At 42.1% G+C, this 24,756-nt stretch overlaps 1 protein-coding gene across 2 annotated transcripts in view; it reads left to right on the top strand.

Moving 5' to 3' along the window:
• FCHSD2 (FCH and double SH3 domains 2) overlaps window positions 1–24,756 on the top strand; it is a 167,480-nt gene that overhangs the window by 91,078 nt on the left and 51,646 nt on the right. For both annotated transcript variants that reach the window (XM_064441555.1, XM_064441554.1), the window contains exons 6-8: window positions 1,606–1,739; window positions 2,634–2,688; window positions 3,103–3,231. In XM_064441555.1, the coding sequence (XP_064297625.1) occupies window positions 1,606–1,739; window positions 2,634–2,688; window positions 3,103–3,231 (318 nt within the window). The remainder of the gene's footprint in view (window positions 1–1,605; window positions 1,740–2,633; window positions 2,689–3,102; window positions 3,232–24,756) is intronic.

The raw sequence follows: 24,756 nt of genomic DNA, 5'->3' as shown, positions 1-24,756 counted from the left end.
GTTCAGTAAGAGGACAACATGTGGCTCCTTGAATGGGAGAAGTGGGGTGTGTGATAATGAGGTGAAAAGAGGTGGGTCCTTGGGTCCTCTCTTTGGAGGACAGAAAGGCAAATGGAAAGGCAAATTGATTTCCTTAAGCTAGCTCGAGGCTCTGCCTCGGAGTATTGCCTGGAGCCTTCGCTGACCACATCTAGTCTGTCATAGCTATAATTAAATACAAATGCGTTGAACTGTCACTCCTGCATGTACTTAAGCTACTTCGGGTAAAAGAAAATCTTTACAAATCACTTTGAAAGATAGTATAATTCTAGACATGGATAATTCACATTTGTTTTGTTAAGTAGGTCCTTTCTGCTTAACATAGATCCTTTCCCACAAATGTTTTTCGAGGCTGATAGGGCGTTTGGAGAATTGCTGAATGTTTTAGCGATTGTTGTGGGTTAACCACAGTCAGCAGCTCAGCCCCAGGGAGCCGCTCGCTCACTCCCCGCTGGCGGGATGGGGGAGAGAATCGGAAGGATAAAAGTGCAAAAACTTGTGGATTGAGATAAACGCAGTTTATTAGGTAAAGCAGAACAAGGAATTCGTTCGCTCCTTCCCATCAGCAGGCAGGCGTTCAGCCATCTCCAGGAAGGCAGGGCTCCATCACACGTAACGGTGACTTGGGAGGATGGATGCTGTAACTCCGTATGTCCCCCCTTCCTCCTCCTTCCCCCAGCTTTTATTGCTGAGCACAACGTCGTACAGCATGGGATTCCCCTTGGGTCAGTCGGGGTCACCTGTCCCCGCTGTGCCCCCTCCCGACTCCCTGGGCACCCCCAGCCTCCTCGCTGGCTGGAGAAACAAGCGGCCTTGACGCTGCGTAAGCGCTGCTCAGCGGTAGCTAAAGCATCCCTGTGTTGTTAACGGTCTTGGCCACAAATCCAAAACACAGCACCAGCTACTACACAGAGAACGAACACACTCCCAGCCAAACCCAGTAATTTTTCAGCTATTCCTTTGAATATTATTATTTAACATTAAAATGTATGTCTTAACAGTGGTTGGGTCGTACGGAAAACGTGGGATTATTTTCACTCCTTGACTAGCTCGCTGTGTTAAGCCCCTAAATTTTCTTTGCGAATGACACCCATTTCTGACATAATCCTATTTGGTGGAAAGCTCTCAAAATAGTTTAAGAAAAAATGAGCTCTTAAAATAATGTTTATCAGTTTGTTCTTGTTGCTGTTGCATTGTTGTATTACAGAGAAGGAAGGATTAATCATTTGTTACATCACCTCCGGTAGATTGCCTTTGGATTTTTCCCAATTGTATTCCAATTATTGCAACTAATTGCCTCATCCGAAGCTTTCAGAACTTTTATGTTTAATTTGCAAGTTATCGTTGAATTTGAATAGTTAAACAGCAGCAGAAAGAAAGAAAGAAATAGGGTTTTATGTTCTGATCAGCTTTAAGAGAAAGGCATGAATAATTGACCAGGGGTGACTCGGAGACAGTGTCGTTCCATATAAAATGTAATAAAGAGTAGTAAAATGATGGTGATGGTATTATTTGGAGGCAAAAAACCCCATTAACGTTTTTTTTCCTGAATGTTGTTTTTTTCAGTGCGTGGACCAGCTGACAAGGATCCAAGCCGAATTACAAGAGACAGTAAAAGATTTAGCTAAAGGCAAAAAGAAATATTTTGAGACTGAACAGATGGCTCAAGCAGTGCGGGAGAAAGCTGATATTGAGGCCAAGTATGTTTTTATAATAGCATATGTATAAATAATTGCATGTGTATAAAGCAGATTTGTGCTTGTATTAGTTTCTACACTTGATATTATTTTAGAAGCTAATTGCTTTCAATGAGCTTGTGCCATTTTTTTTTCTTCTTGCTTGTGTACATTTTTGTAACCATTTCCAGCGTGCTGCTACCTCGAGAGTGAAGTGTAACTTATTCACGCTGGTTTCTTTAGGAAGGAAGTTAAACTGACATTTCCAAAGGACAGTGCGTGAGCTGCTGCTCTTGTTGATACTAAAGGCTGCTCGCTTTGTTTTTGCTCCACGGATCTCAAATTTGGTATCAGTCCATCTGGAAGGGGAGAGGGGATGGCACGCTCTTTCCCATTTTTGTAGATTAATTTTTGAGACTTTAGGTTTTTATGTGCCTTGACATCCTAAAGCCGTCGATTTCCTTCCTTTCAGGATAGCAACTCTCATGTCTTCAGTTTGGAGTTTGGCCTGCCTTACGGGAGTTTGCCGCCCCCTTTTTTTGCAAATTTATTTGTTTTTATTTTTATAAATGACTCAGCGTTTTTCTCAGGGAATGAAAAGAAATTATGGTTTCATGGGAGAATTCTTGTGTCTTTCACTTTATGAGGGCTGGATGAGGAAATATAGGATATATTTTCTATAATACCTGTAGAAAGTAAAAACCCCCAAACAAAGGAACAAAAATGCCAACCAAAAACCTGAGCTTGGGAATTTTGGGGCAGATTCATCCTGCAGTATTGTTCAGATGAAAATAGCTATTTATTTGATTTTGGGTTTTATTTCCTTTTTTTAAACCACCGTCTTTCAAATAGCTAATAAAGTACTTCTTTAATTCCTCTGTCATGAATCCAAATATCTTCTGTTAATTTCTGTTCCAGGTCCAAACTTAGTCTTTTTCAGTCAAGAATAAGCTTGCAGAAGGCAAGTGTAAAGGTGAGTATAAGAAAAACTTGCGTTTTGCTGCTGATTTCCTGAGGCATATGACCAAAGCAGTCTGGAATCTAGAGACGACTGCCGTTTTGGAAGGTATATTGTTAGAACAAGTGATGAGATAAGAGCGCTCCTTTGGCAGTCGGAGTGCAGAGTTACATAGGACCAAGTTTACCAGGAAAGTTTTTCTAGTGTGAGTTACAACTGTTCTTTGAGGCCCGCATGTGAAATGATGGTTGCATGAGAGGAAAACGCATTAGAAATCCCCTTACCATTTATAAATCTGTTAAGCTAGTAATCCTTTAAAGTTTTGACTATATTAGTACTTACATATGCATGTTAATTTGCTATTAATACATGTTTGGCCATTTAACTTCTCATTAGTACCTATTTTTTACCTTCTGTTTCTCGTTGTAGTTAAAAGCACGACGATCCGAGTGTAATTCCAAGGCTATCCATGCAAGGAATGATTATCTTCTCACTTTAGCAGCTGCTAATGCACACCAAGATCGCTATTATCAAACAGACTTAGTAAACATTATGAAGGTAAGGAAGCTAATTTAGGTACGGGAGCTGGGAGGTGTGAAAACCTGGAAAGCAAAATGAGTGAAGTACAAAATCTCGGGTCGCTTTGCGACAGCAACGTTGACTTCTCTAACATGCTGCGATCAATGACAGCGTGGTATGGTAGATAGATCCTGCAGTAGTGTGCAGGATACTTGGTACCGGTTGTCAAGCCTCAAAGCTAAGCAGTCACCTTTATTTTTACCTGAAAAACTCACTTGGATAAAGGAATCAAGTTTGTAAAACTAAGACCTGTATTTCCTATTGTAGTCGGCCTTAAGGAAGCTGGAGATTTTTTAGCTCTTGAGCAGCATAACCCATAATCCTTGTTTTGTATCCAATTATCTGATCAGAACATTTCTTGCTGGTATGATTAATGAAAACATAATCATGAAATATCTTGGTTTCGAACTATGAATTTTAGAGAATAGCAAATCAGCCTTGCTGTACTCACGCGTGGCAGCTTGCCACATCAAGCCAAGAGTAGATACTTGAACTCATAGGAAATGACATACTTAAAAAGTTCAAATATGATTGCTCACATTTTTTAATATCATCCTAGAATTACTGAAACGTTCACTATTCCTGTAACTGAGATAGTTGTGGATAAATTGGAAAATCCTTAAAGTCAGATATTTAAAGCTAATTCTTGCTTTATGTAGGTGCATTTCATGTATTGACGTATTCAAAGTTTATTTAAATTTGCTAGCTACAGACTGTTTCCAGGTGATGCAATCAGGCATGGCAACTTAGAAGTCTGTAATTTGCATTTAAAATGGCTTCCCCGAAGAACTGCCACTGTATGGTAGCAAATCACTCTTTTACCAGCATGCTTTTGCATACTGGGAATAAAAAATATTGATCTGAAAAGCAGGTAGCCAAAATAGAAAATGAGAGTGCCAAACGAGGCCTCCGAGGGATTCTTATATGTAATCCTTTATATCTTGGCTGAGGTAAGCACTTCTATGGCAATATGTGCGTGCCTCTTGGAGTAAATTACAGCCTGAGCTACAAATTCATTGCTGTGCCTAATATCTGACTTGGAAGGCTAAATCAGAGCTGGGTATCTCAGGGGCAATGCAGGGCTGATAGTCCTTGAGGCAGCAACCCTGCCTTCGCTCTGTCTGTGTGTGCGGTTGTGCTTTTCTATTAGTAAAATGGGAATATTTGTGCCGGCTAAATGTTTAGTACATGGAAATTGTTGCAAAGTAAATATTGCCTCATGATACTGGAGATAAAATTATTAATTGATGCTTACATAAGGAAATTCCATACTTACATGCATGGTTGGCTGTCATCAGTTAATGCTCTTACTTGGAAGTAATGCCAGAAGCGAATTTAGTGTGTTCGCAAGAAACCAAACAAAGCAGTTGTTTGAAATAATTCAAGAAGTGAGCAGACAGCCCAGGTAAAATGGTGTCCGGCTCTGGGAGGCTATGGCTGCTCTGGTCTTGGGGCCGTGGCCCGTAAACCCTGCAGAGGGATTCTTGTCGCCTCTGTATGTCTGGCTGCATTTCGGGTGTATTCCAAACTAAGCACATGGTGAGCCAGGCAGCATCTTCAGCTCGTTGAGTTTCCGTAAACATTTATGTCTCTTGGAAGGTGCGGGTTTTCTGTACTGGCAGGTGAGAAACCTGCGGATGCCCCGGCAGCGTGGGTTTTTTAATAAGTTACAATAAACCATCAAACTAAAAACTGTTGAATTGTTTCTGAAAGGCTGAAAAGTACAATAATGGAAAACAAAGTCATGCTGGCTCCGTTGCTCTGCGTGCGTGCCGGTGGCCGTGGACGTTCTGCTTGCACGGGGTCCAGTCGCTATAGCTGCTGCTGATCCGTGGTGGTTTCTTCACTCAGCTACTGGGCTCCCTCTTATCCAGTCCTTTCTTTTGGAGAGCTTGTTCTGAAGCTTTTTTCAAAGTGAACCTTTTTTTGATATGGAACCTATTCTTCTATATAAATAATTGTGGTTTGCTGAAAACCTAAGTTGCAAGTGCTTTCATCGAGCCAAATTACTTTGGGAAGGACAACATTCAGCGTTCTTTTTCTGCATCTCTCTCAGATATTTATAGTAGTTGGATCTCCTCGTCTGATAAACAACTGTGTTCTTAATGAAGAACTGTAAATTCGGGATTTTTGCACTGTCGTCCGTGAGCAAAAAACACATGGGAGCACACCCGCGTGTCCTTGCAGCGGGGTCATTCTTTGGAGCAAGGGAGAGAGTAAGACAAGGCAGGGTCTCAAATTGAAATGGCTGCTGAATGTGTTTTTAGAAGAGGGAGTGAAAACCCTCGGGAAAATCAAGTGTAACGTATCACCGGGCTCCAACTGCATTCATCCAAGAGCTCTTACGTAAACTCAAACATGAAACTGCTTAAATATAAACAACAGTGTGTAATCAGGTGCTAAAACCCACCTCGGTGCCAACAGAAAGCAACAAGTGTGCCCCAACCTTTGAAAAGGGCTCCAGGAGGGGCCCTGTGAATTCTAGATGAGGAAATGCAACTGCCCTACCAGGCGGGCTGATGAAAGGAGTGGTGATGAACGGAGGCAGTTCACACGTGGGTAGAAACGATACGGTGGGAACAATCAACGTGATTTTTTGACGAGGGAAAGCGTCCTGCAAAAAGAGATCTTTAAGGAGTCAGTCGGCCTGGGGAGAAGGGTGATTCATCTGACTTAACGTCTCAAATTTGCCGGGAGCTCTCAACAGACTTCCCACTCAGTCTCTGCTTACGGAAAAGAACGGTGGTGTGACAGGTAGGGCGGTGAGGGTTTTCTCATAGATTAATAACTGATGAAGAGATACAGAAGATGTGGAATTAAAGTGAGTACTTGGGTTTTATAAGGGAAGGAAATTTGCTGGCAAGGTCCTGGTTTCTCTCTCACCAGTCTCCTCCTTCTGAAATGCGTGGGGGAACCGTGCTCTTTAACCTCCTGAGGAAATGACTATTTAGCATAATGATTTAGCATCAACAATGTGGAGATGGAGCTGAAGAGCACGGTGATGATTTGGAGGTGAAGAGTTGTTCAGCATAAGCAAATGTTAAGCTTATGACCAAGAGCCGTAGTAAGATCCTCACAATTTTGGTTGGCCAGGCAACTAAACAGCACATGAAATTCACGTTAAAAAGAGAAGAAGAGCCAGCTGGGGAGAAAATTGCTGCCTGCAGAATGAAGAACTGCGAATAGCCATTACCATTTATGAAGGATGCTCGAACTGGAAAATGGAGTGAAGGATAAAGAAATGGAGACTTTGTCTGTTAAATGTGTATAATCCTTCCTGTAGGTAACATCCCTAGGGAAGGAGGTGTTTCCAAAGGGTATTAACACCCTTCCTAGGCAGCACAGTTCCTGTTCTAATAGGTTGAGTGGTGGTGTGACCCGATACGTGTTACATGCTATAATACAGTTGTGGTGTCTCAGCTAAACATGCTCATTTTTGTCTTGAGATTACCATTCTAAAAATGCATCTTTTATCTTAATTTTGGTAAGCCCTTAGGTATTCCTGTAGTGGTGGCCACTCTGCTGTCTGTAAGTATTTCTTCATTCAGCTGCCACTGAACTGATACAGAATCAGACTCGTCTTCTGTTTGAACTCTGCAGGTCTGTCCACATTTCTAAAACACATCAAGTTTCTCCTTTGGAGTTACTGCCTTCTTGCGGATACTCAGCTTCTCTCTTCTTGGTTCTCTCTTGACCAAGACTCTCAAAGACAGAACTAAGCATTCCCGAAAAATTCACTTCCCACACCAGCTGCCCCATTTGAAAGCGAACTGGAAGACTGAACTGGAAGACTGACTTCTGTGAGGAATGAGTTGGGATTGTTGAGCGGAATCAGTAGCATCTTGAAGATCATAGGGCTTACGCAGTTATTTAGTGTCTGCTCTTTCCGGATGAGTTTTCCAATAGAGCCATTGAAATCATGTGGAAAGTGGAAAAAATGCAATTTTGTTCTGGTTTTAAAGACAGAGCTTACATCTTTGTCTAGAACAGTTGTTTTAAGTGGCATTTAGGTATAAAATGATGGCTGCTTGGTACTGCTCCTTTGGAGTGCATCAGTATGAAGTTCGCTAAAGAATCATGGAATCACAGAATCATTAGGGTTGGAAAAGACCTCTCGGGTCATCAAGGCCAACCCCCAACCCAACACCCCCAGGCCTCCTAAACCATGGCCCCAAGTCCCACGGCTACACGGTGGTTGAACCCCCCCAGGGACGGGGACTCCCCCACCTCTCTGGGCAGCCTGTGCCAGGGCCTGACCCCTCTGGCAGGGAAGGCATTTTCCCTCACATCCAACCTAAACCTCCCCTGACGCAGCCTGAGGCCGTTCCCTCTCGCCCTGTCACTGGTGCCTTGGGAGCAGAGACCAGCCCCCCCCTCACTCCAGCCCCTCTCAGGCAGCTGCAGAGAGCGAGAAGGGCTCCCCTCAGCCCCCTCTTCTCCAGGCTAAACCCCCCCAGCTCCCCCAGCCGCCCCCCAGCACACTTGTGCTCCAGACCCTGCTCTTCAGAAAGAGCTGAAGTTTATATGGTTTTCTAGTTAAGTTACCCAAAGATGATAAAAACTTTAGCAGTGGAAAAGCTGTGAAGAAATTTCAGCCGGCTACCTATTACTGTGCAAGAAAGTAAATCTCATGCTTATTTACAAATGTCTCAGTGGCTGTTTCTGTTTGTGTTCATCATAAACAATTTCTTCATAGGTTTTCATTTTAATTGGGTGGTTGTTTCCGGAATGAGAATTGCGCTGTGCGGGTGGTGTTGGTGAGAGAGTCGTGGGCCTCCAGCTCGTTCGAAGCCAAGGTTGGCTTGGCTGGAACACAACCAGTCTCTGGCCATGAAATGCTGCCTGCTGCTGGCTTTGGGCTGGAGTTGTAGCGTAGCGCTCTCTGAAACCATTGCTTGGGACCATCTGCGTGTGCAGACAGCGCTCGCTTTCCTAGAAACCTTGAAACTTTACTAACTTTGACGTCAACTTGTATACATTGAAAAATAGTGGATTAAAATAAATAAGCTGTCTTTTGCTACCTGTTTTCTTCTTGTATTAAATTATCTTCTATTTCACTTTGCTAAAACCTAGGTCTGTCTTAGTGACACTTGATCCAAAGGTGGCAATTCGTGTGACTTCTCTTAAAAACTCTTGTTCGCATTTAATCAAGTTATAATTTATTAATTATGCCTTCAGTTTTATAGTACCCAGCTGTCAAGAACTCTTTTGCTACACGTCCCTTGACTCCTACTTACTCAAGAGGGCAAAACACTGCAGTTGGTTATAGGATGCGTCCATCAAAGGTTGGCCGTTGCATCCTGTGCCAGTTGAACTGAACGCAGACGGGTAACGTTAATGCGTGGACAACAGCGTGTTCATCCGTGGCTTATAAGCAATTAAATCCAATAAAAGTTCATACCAGTGTTAAGAGAAAGGAGGGGTGGTGATATTTTTGCAGTAAGAGTGTTGGTTTATGCTGGCATAAGGTATTTGCACAACTCTTGTTGGGAAAGCATAACGTGTGTTGAGTTAGAGACACCTTAGGCTACTCCGTGGTTGGAAGAAGCCGGTGTTGGTTTTGTTCCTTGTACCTGACTCAGAAATGCTGCTGTGGCACTGTCCTGTGACAGACGAATCACCAATACATGTTGTGGCCTTATTTAGTTCTCTGTAACAGGCAGCAAATGGAGCTTTCCATTGGCAGGATTCCTGGTGACATCCAGCTTGTGACAACTGTCTGTAGTTTAGAATACGTTGCTTTATTTTGCAACGTTTTTATGGAGAGAAGAATAAATGATTCACTCTCCTGTGTTTGCAGCCGTGAAAGCCGTCACAAACAAAACAGGGTGAAAATACAAAATGCTTCCAGCATTTTTAAAGGAATCGAGAATTGTTTCTACAGTGCCATCCTACTTTACTCATGACACCACTAAATAAGAAGCAAAATCATTCTAGATCTCCCTTTGGAAAAGATTTTAAGCCTATTGCCTTCTTCTGTATCTGTCCTTTATGTCCAGAATTTACATCTGGGTATAACAAAGTTACACCACAGACCTGACCTCTGCATTTCATCCTCTGTAGGGAAATTAAAAAAAAAAAAAAAAAAGCATAGACTAAAGCATCGCAATGTTTTATTCCTTACCAGTTTCCTGACAAGTTGCTTAGGAGCAGTTGCCATCACCTGATTGCTGAGGTTCAGCCTGGAGACCCTTTTAAGCCTAAGTTGTCTGCCTGGTGCTCAGGCGACGGCCGCGGGTTAAACTGGGGGCAGAAGGAAGTGTAAGATGATGGTTGAAGTAAATTCAGGGCTGTTTTGATACTTGGGCTTTTTAGAAACTTTATTATTGCTGCATTTAATTTTTTACTGCTCTGCTCTTAACTCCTCTGTAAGTTCCTGTCACGAGCCACCTCAGAATATGACTTCCCAAAGCAACTTATAATGAGGAAATGTTGATCTAAAACCAAGGGGGCGTCACAAACGTTTTAAATAATTCTTGGTGTATTTTTAGTAGACGGGGAGAACTAAAACTTAAATTGATTTCAAAGTCTAGACTTTTATAGATGACATGAGCATCGTCACAGCCGTTTATTCCATGACAGCCTGTGGGAGGTGGGTGCTCGCGTGTGCGTGCGACTTGTGGGGCTCAGGACTGTCTCGTTGGAGCTTCGCAAAAACCAAGGTCTTTGACACAGTGTAAAATATTTTAATATTTTGTTTCTCTGGTACGTTTTCAAAATCGGTTGCTCTCAAGGGTTTCCCTTGCAATGCTTGTATTTCAGTGTTGAGATCTTTAAGGAAAATCTGCCTTAAGATTTCAAAGGTGTTTTATGGAGGTACGTCATCAGTGGAGCTTCGTGGTTGATGCCAGCCATACGGTCACCTTCGTAGCTAATCACTCTTTAAGGATCCTGAGTGGTATCGTAGGGTATAATAAAAAACAAAACAAAACCCCCAAAAAGAAACCTCACCAAACAATGAGCAATCGAGTGCGATCTTAATGTTGGAGAACTGTATAAAGTGATATATGTTTTATGAACAATGAAAAAAATCTCAGTAAGGTATTTCTAAATAAAGCTCCCTGGTGCTTTTTTTTTTTTTTGTCGTCTTAAATTTATTTCGTATTGTACCTAGCGCGGCCTTTGGTGTTTGAGGGCTGCGTTGGAGGAATGGTGTCAAAAGCCAGTGTGCTTTGCTATTTCTGATTTCAGTCAGGGTTTTGATATTGTTGTATCAGTCACCTTTTCTGGTTTTTCTGTACTTTCCAATTTGCGTGGCATGAGGAAGTGCAGTTGTATAACTTGGCTCTTGTTCTCGATCGGAGTTCTTGTGGTGGTACGGCAGGTTTAAATAGAAACTTCGTGTTACGTAATTTCCCTGAAACTGGTCTTTACTTATGCATGGGCGATGATACCGAAACATGTTACAGCAGTGCTTTTTTAATTTGAGAGATCAGTTTTTAAAATTACAGGTGCTGTTTACCTTTTCCACATATTCACCTGTTTTTAAGCGCTGTCTTAAAGGGTTCTGAGGGAGGAAGAGGTCTGGCTGTCTCCTGAGGAATGAGCTGGCAGTCATGAGGATTAACGTGAGCAGTGGTTGAGCCATTGCAAGGGAGCACCAGGAGTGCGTATTGTACCTGGAGCACATGGTGAAGGAGGAGGCACTGAGAGAACTGGGCTTGCTCAGCCCAAGGAAGGAAATGGAGTCTTAAACTTAGGCTTAAAAAGTCTTAATGATCTACAGGTGCCTAGTGGGGAGCGTATGGAGGTGACTGGGCCAGGCTTTTATTTTATTTTTTGGAGGTGATGGCATCATGGGCAGGGAACGAACTGGAACCCAGGAAATTCACATTAAATGTAAGGGAAAGGTTTTGCCATGAAGGTGGTCAAACAGAAGCAGGGCCTCGGAAGGGAGGAACGTCATACCTTGGAGACATTCAAAGCTTGACTGGAAGCAGCCTTGAGCAACCCGATGTGAGCAGAGGTTGGACTGATATCTCCCTTTCAACCTAAATTATTCTGTGATTCTTTGAAATAACATTTTCTATTAAAAAGATCCTGCTTGGGAACCCCTACCTTCCACTTTCTGGGGATTTTTTTCTGCCATTAACTGGAATAACTGCATGAGCCAGCAGTGCTAGAATATTCGTGTTTTGATGAACCCTCTTTTTTCTTTATGAGAACTGTTGGGAATTTTTGTGAAGCTGAACTGACGTCCGTGTTTTCAGCATCGTCATCCACCACTTTTACGGAGCGCTTTTAATGATAATTTAAAACAAATGTAAATACAGGCTCCAAATGTGACTCGTACAAATGAAACTCAGCTGAAGCTGGCAGTTTTTATAAAAACGACCCAAGTTTTGAAGACTTGGTGGTTTTCAGTTAATAATTTGATTTATGCCTGGAAACTAATAGCTTGTGTATGGCAGACGGTTCTTTCCTCCGGTGACTCCGTTTGACTTGAAAAGTAAGTTGACGTTAGCCGAAGGTGTTAAATTGTCTCAGGAATGTTATCCTAGCAGTGGCCGGCCAGCGTGTGTCCTGTATAAATCAATGGCTGACATTTGCATATTTCTGCAGGCTCCAGAACAAGCAGAACCAATCTTATCGCTGTAAGAAATCATTTTATGTACACGTTATTGTTTCATGCTTCTTAGAATGATTTAGAAGCACCCAGGGAGTTACTTTTCTAAGATGGAGATTATGTCCTCAATGAAAAAATAGCATTAAGATAAAATAATTTTGAAGTCACTCGAGGTTTCTATTTTCTTCTATAAATCTCTTTTATTAATTCAGTACTAGCTATTCTTTTAAGATCCTGTAATACTCCCTTTAAAATGTAGAGGGAATTGATGTAAGCGAAAGAACTATTGTTTCACTTCCCGCTCTTGTCAGCTGCGAGCCACAAATATTTTGTAATTACAATTAAGCCAGCCTAGATTGCGTTATCTACAGTATCAGATGGGCACGGTAACTTTCCTTTACAGACGGTCGATGAGTGTGCGTTGCTTTCTCATGTTCATTCCAATGAATGGAGGATGAGTGAAGGGAAGCAGTTGCCCAACACATGATACGAGTGTTCCAGAAGCGCTCGTTGTAGGCTTCACAATAGCTGATACGGCGCTGTTTTCCCTTCCGGGGACGTCCGTCTGTGTGCATACATGCACGTAAAACCTTGGGGAAATTAATTTGTTTAATAAGGCCCTGTTTGTAGTACGATTATGATGTGCGTAAATTGTTGGATAATTAATACAAAATTGTGCTCTCTTGTTCAGGCTTTTTCTTAAATGCTCATCCGTCCCACTTCCCAGCTGATACCTAAGCGCCGCTTTGGAGAACTTTAGCTCCTTCACAGTCTAGCGAATATGCGCTAACTACAGTTTTGAGCATTAATATTCCAGCTGACTGTGAGTAAACATTTACAGGGAAGTGAAAAGAAGCTTCTCAGAGGAAAGACAACCACTTCTGGTGGTAATTTTGGCACAATCACAGGGAAGGGAAGTTTAGATGGCCTCAACAGTGAGGGGTGCTGCCACCACCGGCTGTGGCAGCATCTAATAGTTTTGATTTCAAATCCGCCGCCTGCACTCTGGGAGATCCCGCTACTCATCACGCAGCCTTTCCAAGCTAACTCGAGACGAGAGCGTGGGTCTGAATCACAACTATTTCTGTCGTACGGATGAAAAACTGAGCGACGGTCACGTTGGCCTGGTGACAGTCAGCTCTGTCTCGCCTCGTGTTTTAGCCACTATTCCTCGTTCGAGCATTTGGTCCAAAAAGGCTTTTCATTTCCAGGGGGGCTAAGTATTTATTCCTCCGTGGGTGCGGAGTGTCTAGTGTAAAGACAGAGCATAGCAAAGCCTAACATATAAATCAGGCCAACTTAATTATCTTAAAACAATAATAATTTTTCATGGGATAATAAAACTATTTCTTGATAATGCTTCTGGCTTGTCAGCGAGTTTTCCCCTGGTGTTTTGAACTGAAATACCTTTAGAAAAGAGATGATTGTGAAATACTGTGTGATTTTACAGAGGCTCATGAAAGGTATTTCCTGTGCGGGTGGTTATGTAGAAGTAGTCACGGATGTATTTATATGAGAAAGTTAATCAGAAGCTATCATTGATGCAGTGAGTGGGAGCGACTTGGGAAGGAATAAAGAGAAATAATCAGCGCTGAAGGCTGAATGCAATGCAGTAGAACAAGGAAAGTGACTGGAAAGCCAAAACCCCTTAAAATCACTGCCAGGAAGCGGGCACAAGGAAAGCAGTGCAAGGGTTAAGATCGGGAAGGAGGTACTTATCAGGAATCCTGGCGGTCTTGTTGAGAAATCCAGTTTAAGGAGTCAACAGAAAACTTGAAAACCCTTATTTTGGGGGGCTTTTAAAGATTTTATGGAGAAATTGTTTAGGATTTGGATCAGGCTTTCAAATGTCATAAAACTGCCCATTTTGAACAGGAAATGAAACTTTGCCATCTTGTTTCAAAGCCCTGCTGTAATACAATAAGAACGGTTCCTGAAATACTTGGCTCTGCCAGAAAGCAGCCGGCGTGCTTTCGAGCCGCTCTGTAGCTAGCGTGGAGAAATAACCAACCTCAGGAAGCACCTGGAGTGCTCCGGTTGGGAGGCAGGTGGGACTAGGTCGAACAGTTTTAACTAGAAACACGCAACATTCCTATTTTAGAAGCCATGGAGACAGACGTCTCAAACAGATCATCCATGGGGTTTTGGTTGGTTGGGGTTTTTGTTTTTAGCAACTCCGGATTCACTTGAAAAATTGGAGATGGAAGAGAAGAGAGTCTCTTTTCCTCAGCATTTTTGGCTACTATTACTTGTAACCACCGAATGGGTGAGAGAGTTACATGGAATTTACATGTATTTACATTGAATCTATGTGAAAAGCTCACGTACTGTTTTAAAAATTGAATGCGAGTGCGCAGGTTTTGTCCTGTTAAATGAGATATTAAACTATAAACATTATTGAAACTGTAGACTACTAATATGTATAAGTTGAATGGCAGTCTGTAGGACTTTTCTGTGTGAGACACGAGCTGTCCTGTGCCCCCAGCCTGGTTTTTTAGGACTGAAGGGATAACAGAGTTGGTACTGAAAAACACTGAGATGCACCATTGGATGATTCAAAGTGAAATCCAGAGGTTTCTGTGAATAACTGCTGCTTCATCAAAAATTAAATATCTACTTGTCTAGCTGTCCTGCTAGACACTTCATTGTTGATGAAACTTAGCCAATATAGGTTGCAAATTGGAAGTGGTCGTCCGGACGCATTGGAGCTAGTGGCAAAGATGAGGTGGTTTTAATCCTCTACGAAAGCCTCTAGTAATGGTAGGAAAATTTTAAAAAGTGTTTCAAGCACAGTCTTGCTGTAGATTTTATCTACGAGGAACACAGAAAGCGATTTAGAAGGTGGCCAAACATGTTATAATGACCATCTTTTGATGGAGACTCTGAGGACTGATGCAGTGACTCGTACGTCAACGGCAGGAGAAAACGTTTCTGAGTGATTTAACTTATGAAAGAGGTAGAGGAATTATAAGAAGGAGATAAAGACCCAAAATAGCACAAGCCCAGTAAGTGTGAGATGGAAAATGTCACACTGAATTTGAAGTGTAATTGGGTCCTAAAAAAAAAGTTACTGGAAAAGTGGTTTCTAATCTATTACTTTCTTGCATCTCGATGCCACCCCAGAGGGAGGCAAACCCGGTAAGAGTTTGTACAGAATTGAGAAGGTTTGCGTAGGGTGCGGCTCTCAAACTGTGAGATGTTTTTCACTCTTCCAGCTTCAGAAGCTTTGCTTCTCTCTTTCAACCTAAGTCTATCTGGTCTCAGTGGAGGTATCTACTAGTAGGGATGGATGGAGGTGAGGAGCTGGTCATCAGTTGTCGGAGCCTGCGTGGACAGCGGCTGGCTGGGCTGTATTTTTGGCACAGTCGTTAGAAAACTTCCTTGCCTTGGGATCCCTTCCCGCGGCTGAATTCTGAGTTTGTGCTTGTGAGCCTTCACAGGTGCCGTGGCTTGCTGCGCACGCTCAAAGGGCAACACGACATCGCGTTTCGGCTTCTTTTTGAGAGGTCAGTAAATAGCTCAGGGCTCCGTCGGCAATAAATGGGGTGTGCAGCTGGTGTCGGAAGAGAGAACTGTTCCTTCACTGTGAGCTGCTCTGAAAGGAAATGACCGGAGCTGATCCGTGTGCCGTCGGAACTGGGCCACTGAAGGGCATTAGGAGGCAAGAAATTCCTATTTAGCATTTACAAATTGCTAGGGAGATAATTGATTGGAAAGCTGGCCGAAAAGCTCGGTCAAGGGAGGAGGAGGAGAAGGAGGAGGAGGAGGAGGAGGAGGAGGAGGGGGAGCCCTGCAATATGATTTGTCTGCCTACCTGCTAGTTTTTGTACAGAAGAAAAAAAAAATCCCATCTGTTCAACTTGCCATCTCTGCTAAAAATGCTTTAGAGCTAGGATAAACCCCCTTGTCATGGAAGGGAAGCAAATATTCCCTACCAGTAGATCCATGAGATCTGTAATGCCGGACGACTGACCAGCTGGAACGGTGTAGTCCAACTGAACAAGGCTGTTATTTTGTAATGCTTTGCAAATTACTGAAGCACTAAGGTAACCGCTCGTAGGATTTGAATGCTAATTAAAAGAAATAATATTTCTCTGGTATACCCAGTGTTGCTCATCGTTAATGGGAAAGACCCTGTTCACTGCAGCTGATTTCATCAGAACCCGCCTGCTGTGGGTGCACTCGCTTTCCCCTCGGCAGCAGCATCGTCCGGAAGCATCAAGCAGCACCCTTCAGTTAGTACCTTTTAAAAATCTTAATGGATTTCAGAAACTTCAGGAAAGTTTAAATGCTTAGGTTCAAGGGCTTTAGTCTCTCATAACTCAAAGTTACGGGAGCTGAAAATGATCTAAAGATACTGGAAGAAATTTTGTTTGAAAGAATGATGACAGTATCCTGATTTTTGGGTGCCTAAATTTATTTGGAGAAGCTACTTTTGACGAGAGTGTAAAACCAGGTATGTGGAGAGAGACAGAAATCAGTTTTTTAGTTCAAGCTAAGGAGTATTAGAAATAAAATTTTTCAACTTCTAGTAATCAAATCCTTCCATGTTTTATATTAGACCTTAGATATAAGGATTTAATTTAATAGATGAGAATTCAACTCAATAAAAGAGAAATTTAAAAAGATGAGAGTCCTAAGGAAAAGGTGGATAAAAAGAAGATGGCCAATCTGAGTGAGAAGCGTCTTTTTTTCTCAGTAAAATCTTCACAAATATTTGAGACTGCGTATACCCAAATAATTTAACAAGTTTTAATATTTGGCCCACTTCTGTCATGCTTCGATCTTCTCAGTGGGCGTTCACTCGCTTGGATTCCTACGGTGTATTTTCACGGAATGCATATGTGATTTCAGGTAGGAATGTCTCGAAATCCTGTGTGTCGACATTCGCGTTTAGCACAGACCCTGCTGTCTGGTCTAAAAGGCCCGTTTCAAGTTTACAAGAGGAATCAGAGATGGTGTTCAGGGACTTAACTTCGGTGAACATCTCCATTTATTTAATAGCAAAGGCTAGGTATTAAAGACAGCCTTGTATCAAAGAAATCCCGAGCCTGCCGGATCCTTGGGACACCCCTTCCTGTGTGATTTAAGCGTTGCTTGCCTGTTCTGACCACGTAGTGTCGTTAGGACATCTGAGCAGTATTATTGCGAAATTAAGTCGTTTCTAAAAAGGTTCGAGCGTTGATCATGGAGTGTGCAGCGCTGCTGAAATAAGTTTGAAAAGAAGCTTACTTTAATACAGTTATGTTCGTTGAATGCTGTTATGGGAGTGGAATATATCTAGGTGTTTCCAGTCAGGCTCCGCTTAAGAAGTGATTTAATTAAAAGATAATTTAACACCACCGGATCCCATTTTGTTCACCTTTCTGTTGATTTTTGTTACCCATCGCTGCCGTGTATCAAATAGTAGAAGCTTAGAAAATACTGCCAGCCTCTGGAGACAATGGTATGACCAGGGAACCCATCAATACTTCTTTAGGAATACGGCTTGTAACGGGTTTTTCCGTGCCAGGCTTTGTGTTGGGGTGGGGGTGGGGATCTGTTTAAAAGGGAGAAACCTTTCACAATGTTTTTAATTACAGACGTCAGACTAAAATTATCTTTCTCCTGGCCCACTGGTGCTTCTAAGGAGTGCATGCATAACTTGTGAGCCGGTTTCCCCTGGGAAGAAATGAGAATGGACTACTAAAAGTAATAAAGCATAATTGGCACGTGGAATTCCCGAGCGATATTTGGGAAACACGAATTAATCTTCTGTGCTGCAATGCAGCTGCTGTACCTTTGGCATACCCCGGTGATGTTTTTTCCTTTATTGTTTGAGATAACTTCTTCCATTGTTCTGTGATTCTATAATTATTACAGTAATCGCGGTACTGTGACTCTGAGCCATTTGCCTTTTAAGAACATGTTGCTCATTTGTGTCGATTACAAAAATTCCTAAAAATAGTTTCACGTGCTTTGGTCCTTAAATCTTAGTATGACTGGTAAAGAGTGTTTAGCAGTCCTTTAGCAGAGTGCCTTTTCAGGAACCTGGGGTTTGCCGTAGGAAATATGCTCTGCCCTTTTCATACCATTTAATTAATTGACATTTTAGTATAAAATTTAAAAAACATATTAATTTGAGTTAGAAAACGTCTTCATTATCCCGAAAAGCCCCTCTGTGAGGTGGATTAGAGCGTGCAATGTTACGTTTGTAGGACCGCGTCACACTGCAGGTTGTGTCTCTTCGGCGGGGTAAGAATCTGAGATGCTCAGTAATAGATAAACTTTACTGAAGTTTTTAATATTGCAATATTGCCGTCGCTAAACTGAGAAGAACATTTTCCGAAAAGCCTGTTCACTGAACGCTTTGCTGGGAGCAACAGGTAACTTTAAACCCACGTGCAGAAAAAAAAACCAACCCATATGGAAGTGATGAATCCCACCAGCAATTGGGAACAACAGCCTCTGTTGGAGCAGAAAAGGTTTTGTTCAGCAGATTTATTTGAAGAGGTAAATGAAAAGCACACTGGGCAAAAAATTAACTGCTGTTAAAATGATAACACGGAGATTGAATCAACTGAACCAAAACTCAAAACAGCAAAGGCAAAATAGATTGTTGTAAAATGGAAGGATGCAAAAGAGGAAATAAAAGCTCATGAGGAACGCATATGATCCGTATCTCTTTTTTTTTTTACACTTTTTTATGCGTTTTATCTGCCAAGGGAGTATTTTAAACTACTAAGAAACATGGGATTTGGTATGAAATGCATTTTCACATGCAGACTTGTGTCAGTTCAAGGTTTCTGTTCCTCAGCCTCTGCTCCTGTAGAACACAGAAGTTTTTGAGAGTTATTGGGAAGAGCTAGTGTGTCTGAGTCAAGGAGGTTCCGTCTGCAGCACGGGGCTTCTGTGGAGACTTGCTGGTCAATCCACACCTTGGACACAGTGCAAGTCTGTAGTAAGGAAAATTTCAAGAGCGTTCTTGGAGGTGGGTCTGTTTGTGCACCATCAAATCCTGTAGGAGCTAAGGATCGTCATGGTTCTAGCCCATTCTCGAGCAAAGTTCATTTCTTTAACCTACCTTCCAAATTCTTTAAAAAAATTTTTTTTTTTTTTAAACTGAGCAACAAAATAAATCATTGTTGGGTACATTTTCCTACTGAAGAAAAAATGAGAAAGCCAGCTGCAATTGCTAGGCATACCACATACTCCACTGCTGCTCAGCAGTCATTATGATGACGATGATGATGATGATGATGTGGTCAGCATAAGAATCCTTGAATAGCAGAAATCAGCGGCGAAATGCTGAACGCTTGAAATATACGTTTTTCCACGTGCAGGAAGCCAAATATTATTGGCAGGAACAGTATGGAGTGCTCTTCAGATCTGAAGGTAACGTGATGGTGACAGTCTGCCACAAAGCTTTCTTAAGTGCTGGATTCAAGCCCAGATTATTTTATCCCCCAATAACGAGGAAGTACAAAAGCAAAGACGATCGCACCAGTGCAACTTACGAAAATTAGTCATGCGGGCAGAAGGATCCCCTTGGGATTTATTCCAGTGCTATGATAGAAAAAGCAAAATAGGTCCAAGAAGTCTTGGGAGTTGACACTTAAAAACTCTTGGGAAAAGTAGGTGCATTTCTAGGTTATAAAGAATCTGCTTTCATCTTCCGCGTTTTTTTTAAGCCTTATACAGTCGAATTTTTGAAGATTGGATTTTTCCATTCTTATGGCAGTCTTACACCGGGGTGTTCCCACTGATCTAAGTGGAATTATTCTTGAACCCTGAAGCGTTCATTTCATGCTGTCTTCGTCAGGTAACTCCCATGGCTGGCTGCCTTGTGGGGCAGCGAATTTTTGCCAAAGAAATACAGAAGAAAAATTCCCAAAGGAGATTTCCTTCGATGCCTGCACTCACCTACCAGACCCTCTCATTAAATGTGACAACTACGCGGCGCTACCATGAGCTGTGTGGAGGCAAATCTACAAGGAGTACTTAATATTATGAATTTTGCTTATCCTTGTTTTAAAGGGACTCGGCCTCTGGATTGCAGAGGGTGATGGGAGGGTGATGGGCATCTGCTGGCGGCCTTTCCGTGTTTTTCTGTGCTCGGAGTAGACTTCAGTGCACCAGCAACAAAGGTTTTGTCATTAAAAACAATGACCCTGCCTAAATTGTAAGGGAACAAAATGATGTGCAGAACAATCATCAAGTGACTAATGAGACCAAACAAAGAACTTGCAAACAAGCCCAAAACTATTGACACTAGAAAATACAAAGCTCTGGGGTAAGGGAAAGTGCAAAGTGTGTTTATGAGCACTGAGCTGAAAGGCAAGCAAACAGAAGTTTGCACTTGCTGTCTTCTAGTGTTTATTGTTCCCACGTTTGCCACGATGAAAGCTCCTTCTCTAGGTTGGGGGCAGAAGAGGAGGAAACTAAGATAGCTTCTGCCACCTTTGTTGATTTAAATAAACACTTCAGACCTTTTGCAGCCTTTTCCATCACAGGTTCTTCCTACCTTTTGCTCTGCTTTTCTTATTTTCGCTCATTCCCAGTTTTTTTTATCATTTCTCTGCTCCTGAGCGGAATGGATACGTCCCTGGAATATCTTTTGCTTCCTTGTTCACGGCTGGCTGTTTAAGAATGTACTTCTGAAGAACAGGCGGTCGTGCAGGATGTTGATTTAAGAAAAATAAAGAAACAGGAGAAGCTGATTAGCTTGGCAGCGACAGTACAGTGAGACAGAGTAATTCCTTAAAATTCCTTTCTATGAAACCACAAGAAGGAGCAGAAGCCGGAGAGGTGGCAGAGGATCTTTCTGTGGGGGCTCTTGAGTTACTGGGCCAAAACCTTCTTTATTTCAAGGAGATACGAACAGGTTGGCGGCTGTGGAGGTAGAAGAGTGCTCTGAGTGCAGTAAGAGCTAGCAAAGTGAGACTGGCTGCAAGTTACTACTCTTTTTTGGTTGTTTTAGCTGATACTTTCTGTCTGACGACGCTTGACATTCAAAGAGCTGCAGGAGTTGAGGTCAGCTGAGGTGCCCAGGACGCTTGGCTGTCCACCTCTACTTTAGGGTTGGTACCTACTGAAATACTTCCAGAGTCGAGCTGAAGATGCCACGTTACAGGGGAAGCAGTCAAAAGCAGTTTTAATTGGCAAATTCAAGTAGCAATAGAGTGGGTTTGCTGCAGAATTCAATTTTTACAAAGCGTTGAAGGGACCAGCGTGAGCAGATGAGCAATATTCTGCACAGGGATGCAAACGTTGGGTAAGGAGCAAATGCTGGTGGGACCCTGTTGTTACTCAGAAAGCTTTTTTTCCCCCTTCACATCCCAGGTAACAGCGTGGCAGCAGTCGTCTAAGGAAAACCAAGAGTTTCAGTCCCATCCTCCTTTTTACGCTTGCCTCTTTGGGACTGGTCCCAGCTTCTGTAGCTCTGCATTTTGAGTAGCAGCTGCCTGCCCCAAATTAAATAGAAGTTTTCCTCGCTCTGTCCAGATGTATCTTCTTTAGGATAGTCATGTTTCCCTTTTGTGGGACCCCGCTAAATTCCAGATGTTCACAGGCAGAACTAGCTGGTGTTACTTCACCGAGAGCGAGTTGGATCAGGAGCTCACTATAAAGCAGGCTTATCACTCAGCAGCTCTGGATGTGCAAGATTAACCTGGGACACCAATAATTTTATGGCCTTAGCTCAGCACTGTTGTGCATTGGATGCAACCTGTGGGGCTGCACTACTGTGTAACTTGAAATTCTGGTTTTACAGAGCTAAGCTTAAACGGTCCTTTCTCCTTGTAGGCTGCAGATATCCAGCACTAACTTTTTGACCCAGAGAAGAGGGTAGGTTTGTGTCATGAGCTTGTCTTTGCAGCTGTCTCTACTAGCAGGCCCGGTTTAGCAGAAGAAGAGGGTTTTTATCAAAAGGCAAGCCTGCGAAGGGTGGGCTAGGCAGCAGGCTCGCAGTCATTTTAAAGTCAGGCTTCAGGATCGTGGTCGGTGCAGACAGTTGTTCCTACAGCACTGCGATGACTAAGGAACGCAGAAGCTCGCTCTAGTTTTATGTCAGCAGATACAGGGTTGCTGCAGGCACGGTGTTCAGGGACGCTTCTCTTGCTTTGATCTTGGGTTTGTAGCAATTTATATATAGAAGTCGCATTTTGTTGACAAATACTCCCAGACCTGATTTACTTTTATGTTAGGATGTCTTGATGGAGAAGAAGGGTATTTCAGCAGTGACAAATAACCACAGTGATGGAAGAATTTAAAAAGAAAAAGACTTAAAGAAAGGAAGCTCCTCTTCTGTGTTAGGAGAAATGGATGCCTAGAATAAATTACTACCAGGAATCAGCATTTTTAAGGGAAAATCACCATGGAGTGTAACTGTTAACTGAAAAGGATGGGTTTTCCTGACCTTCCTTCCTTTCTCTCCCAATGTCCTTGACAAATGCTGTTACGTATCACTGATCCAAATACTGCTGAGTTCAGCTGAGCCAGCTGATTCAAGCTGTTGACTTTACTACTTCTGAGTTTTAGACAAGTTTTTAAAGTACTCTGTCCTTCACCGTCAAATACTCTGAGATCCTTTGCCACACTTTGGATAAAATAGATAAGAACTACTTTTTTTTTTCAGTCTCTCAGAGACCCGGGAGGATGCTTAAGCTACTGTCTTAATAGCAATAATTCCTGTTAACAATTATTATTGTACCTTTCCTTTTGGCGTTCCTTTTTATATTCTGAGGTATTTTCCAATAAAAATTAAAACACTTGGAGTCTCATTTACCAAAATCATTCTGCTGGAAGTTCCAGACTGCACCATCCCTGCGATGGCACTGTTTATTTAATGGATTATAGGCGTAAGCTTTAAAGACAAACGCTCAAAAAGCTTCACTCAGCATGCATGTTATGTAATTTATATTGAGGGGGGGTTTAATGTTAAGAAAGAATTCTAGCGTTACAGAAATTATGGGATGAAAAACAGAGTCCCTCTTCTTAATGGGTTACAGATTGCTTTCAGAACAAAATAGGTCAGGGACAGATAAAACAGGGTTTTTAATGCAAATAGGAACAGGCTGGTATAAGATTTTAGTTTTAATTTTTAATAGGTTACTTAAAACAGAGAGAAGGCATCTATGATATGGATCTCCCTTTTTATTTGAGGGGTTTCCCCTGACTATTAAACAGGAAAATATGTCACATTGCTGTGATGCAATACCAAGGGCTTCACAGCGAAGTTATCACTCCGCGAACACAATGATTTTTGTTCTATTCATTTAAAACTTTTCCTTATCTTTTCATTTCCAGGCTGTAGTCTGGGTGGGGCAGGGTCAGGTCTAATTTTGTCCTGTTACCTCCACCCATGTAAGGAAATTCTTTCCCTTCAACATCAGCTATATTGTTTCCGACAAAGAGGTGGCAGCTTACGAAGCATTTGTCCACGTTTTTAATGCTTGGCCTAGGCAAAATTAGCACAGGTAAACTGTTGAGTTACGTTAACTCACAACAGGTTGGGTGTTTCCAGATGAAAACTTCATTTGATCCACAATGATCATCTTATCGAAAGAGTGGGGTTCCAGTGAGGGTTAGGAGTTCAAAAAATATACAAAAATACAAGTGCTTATGTTTAAAAATACAAAATTGGTTCTAGGCAGTGGTGATTCAGATGAGAACAGTGTCAATTAGTCAGTGAAAACCCACGGGGCTTCACAAGTGTGGCTTCACGATTGTGTCTTTTTGACTTAGCTCTGTAAGGCCCAGGTTTCGGTGCCTGCCGGATTCAGATCGCTGAACGGCAGGGTTAATTTGAACACCTGAGTTTAAACTGTAAAAATATTACGCAAAGCTTCAGCACGGCTTAGCAGTTTCTGTGCAAGACAAACATGAATAGAATAACAGGAATAGGTCAAAAATAAATCACAGAATCCCAGAATGCCAGGCTGGAAGGGACCTCAGGGATCATCTAGTCCAACCTTTCTAGGAAGAGCCCAGCCTAGACAAGACGGCCCAGCACCCTGTCCAGACGGCTCTTGAAGGTGTCCAACGTGGCCGAGCCAACCCCTTCCCTGGGGAGATTATTCCAGTGGTGACTGGCCTCACTGTGAACAATCTCCCTCTGGTGTCCAATCGGAATCTCCCCAAGAGCAACTTGTGTCCATCCCCCCTTGTCCTCTCCATGGGACTCTGTGTAAAAAGGGAACCTCCATCTTCCTTGTAGCTACAAATGAGAGAAAATGGAAGACCCACCCTTGGTGCCTTTGCATGGCTCTGGTCTGCGTGGGTCAAATAATTTCCATTTTTTTCTTTGGGATTTGAGAAGGAATGAGTCTTTTAAAATAATGTGCAGTCATTTAGCTTGTTCTCCCTCTTCTCCAAGAGATTGAAGTGGTAATTTTTAACTGGAGTGTGACTGAGGCCTGTCCTGGTGAAGAGACCATGAATTAACTTACATGGATGAATGTTCAAATGGCGTCTTTTCTACACCGTGCATTATCATCTGAGGTTAGGCACACCATCCTGAAGGCAAGCGGATATACTAACGGGATCTAGAATAGTTTTATTTGCATCTTAGCTTTTGAGGAAATCTTTATAGAATGTAGAATGATTAAAGCCAGCCCCTATGAATGGAATAGAAGTTAGTTCCTACAGTGTTTAATATATTCTCTTTAATTAAAAAAGAAAAACCTCCTCAAAATCGTGATCTAAACGGGGACTGAAATTTTGTTCCTAGGAAAACTATGTTGTGTTATATTGAAACTTTATGTGGCAATCAGAAAAATGTTCTCACCCCCCCGTCATTTTATTGATTTGAAATAATATATAGGAATTCTCATAAAAATAGACTTTCTTTTTATTATAAATATTTTAAAATATATTTTTTTTAAATTCTTTTTATTTCTTATAAAATTACACTTTAATTTGGTGGTGTATCCATTGCCTTTGTTAACAGTTTCCATTTT

Source organism: Phalacrocorax carbo, chromosome 1, assembly GCF_963921805.1.
Source record: "Phalacrocorax carbo chromosome 1, bPhaCar2.1, whole genome shotgun sequence".
NCBI lineage: Eukaryota > Metazoa > Chordata > Aves > Suliformes > Phalacrocoracidae > Phalacrocorax > Phalacrocorax carbo.
Note: the sequence above shows the minus strand (reverse complement) of the source record. Positions and strands in the feature narration are given on the sequence as shown.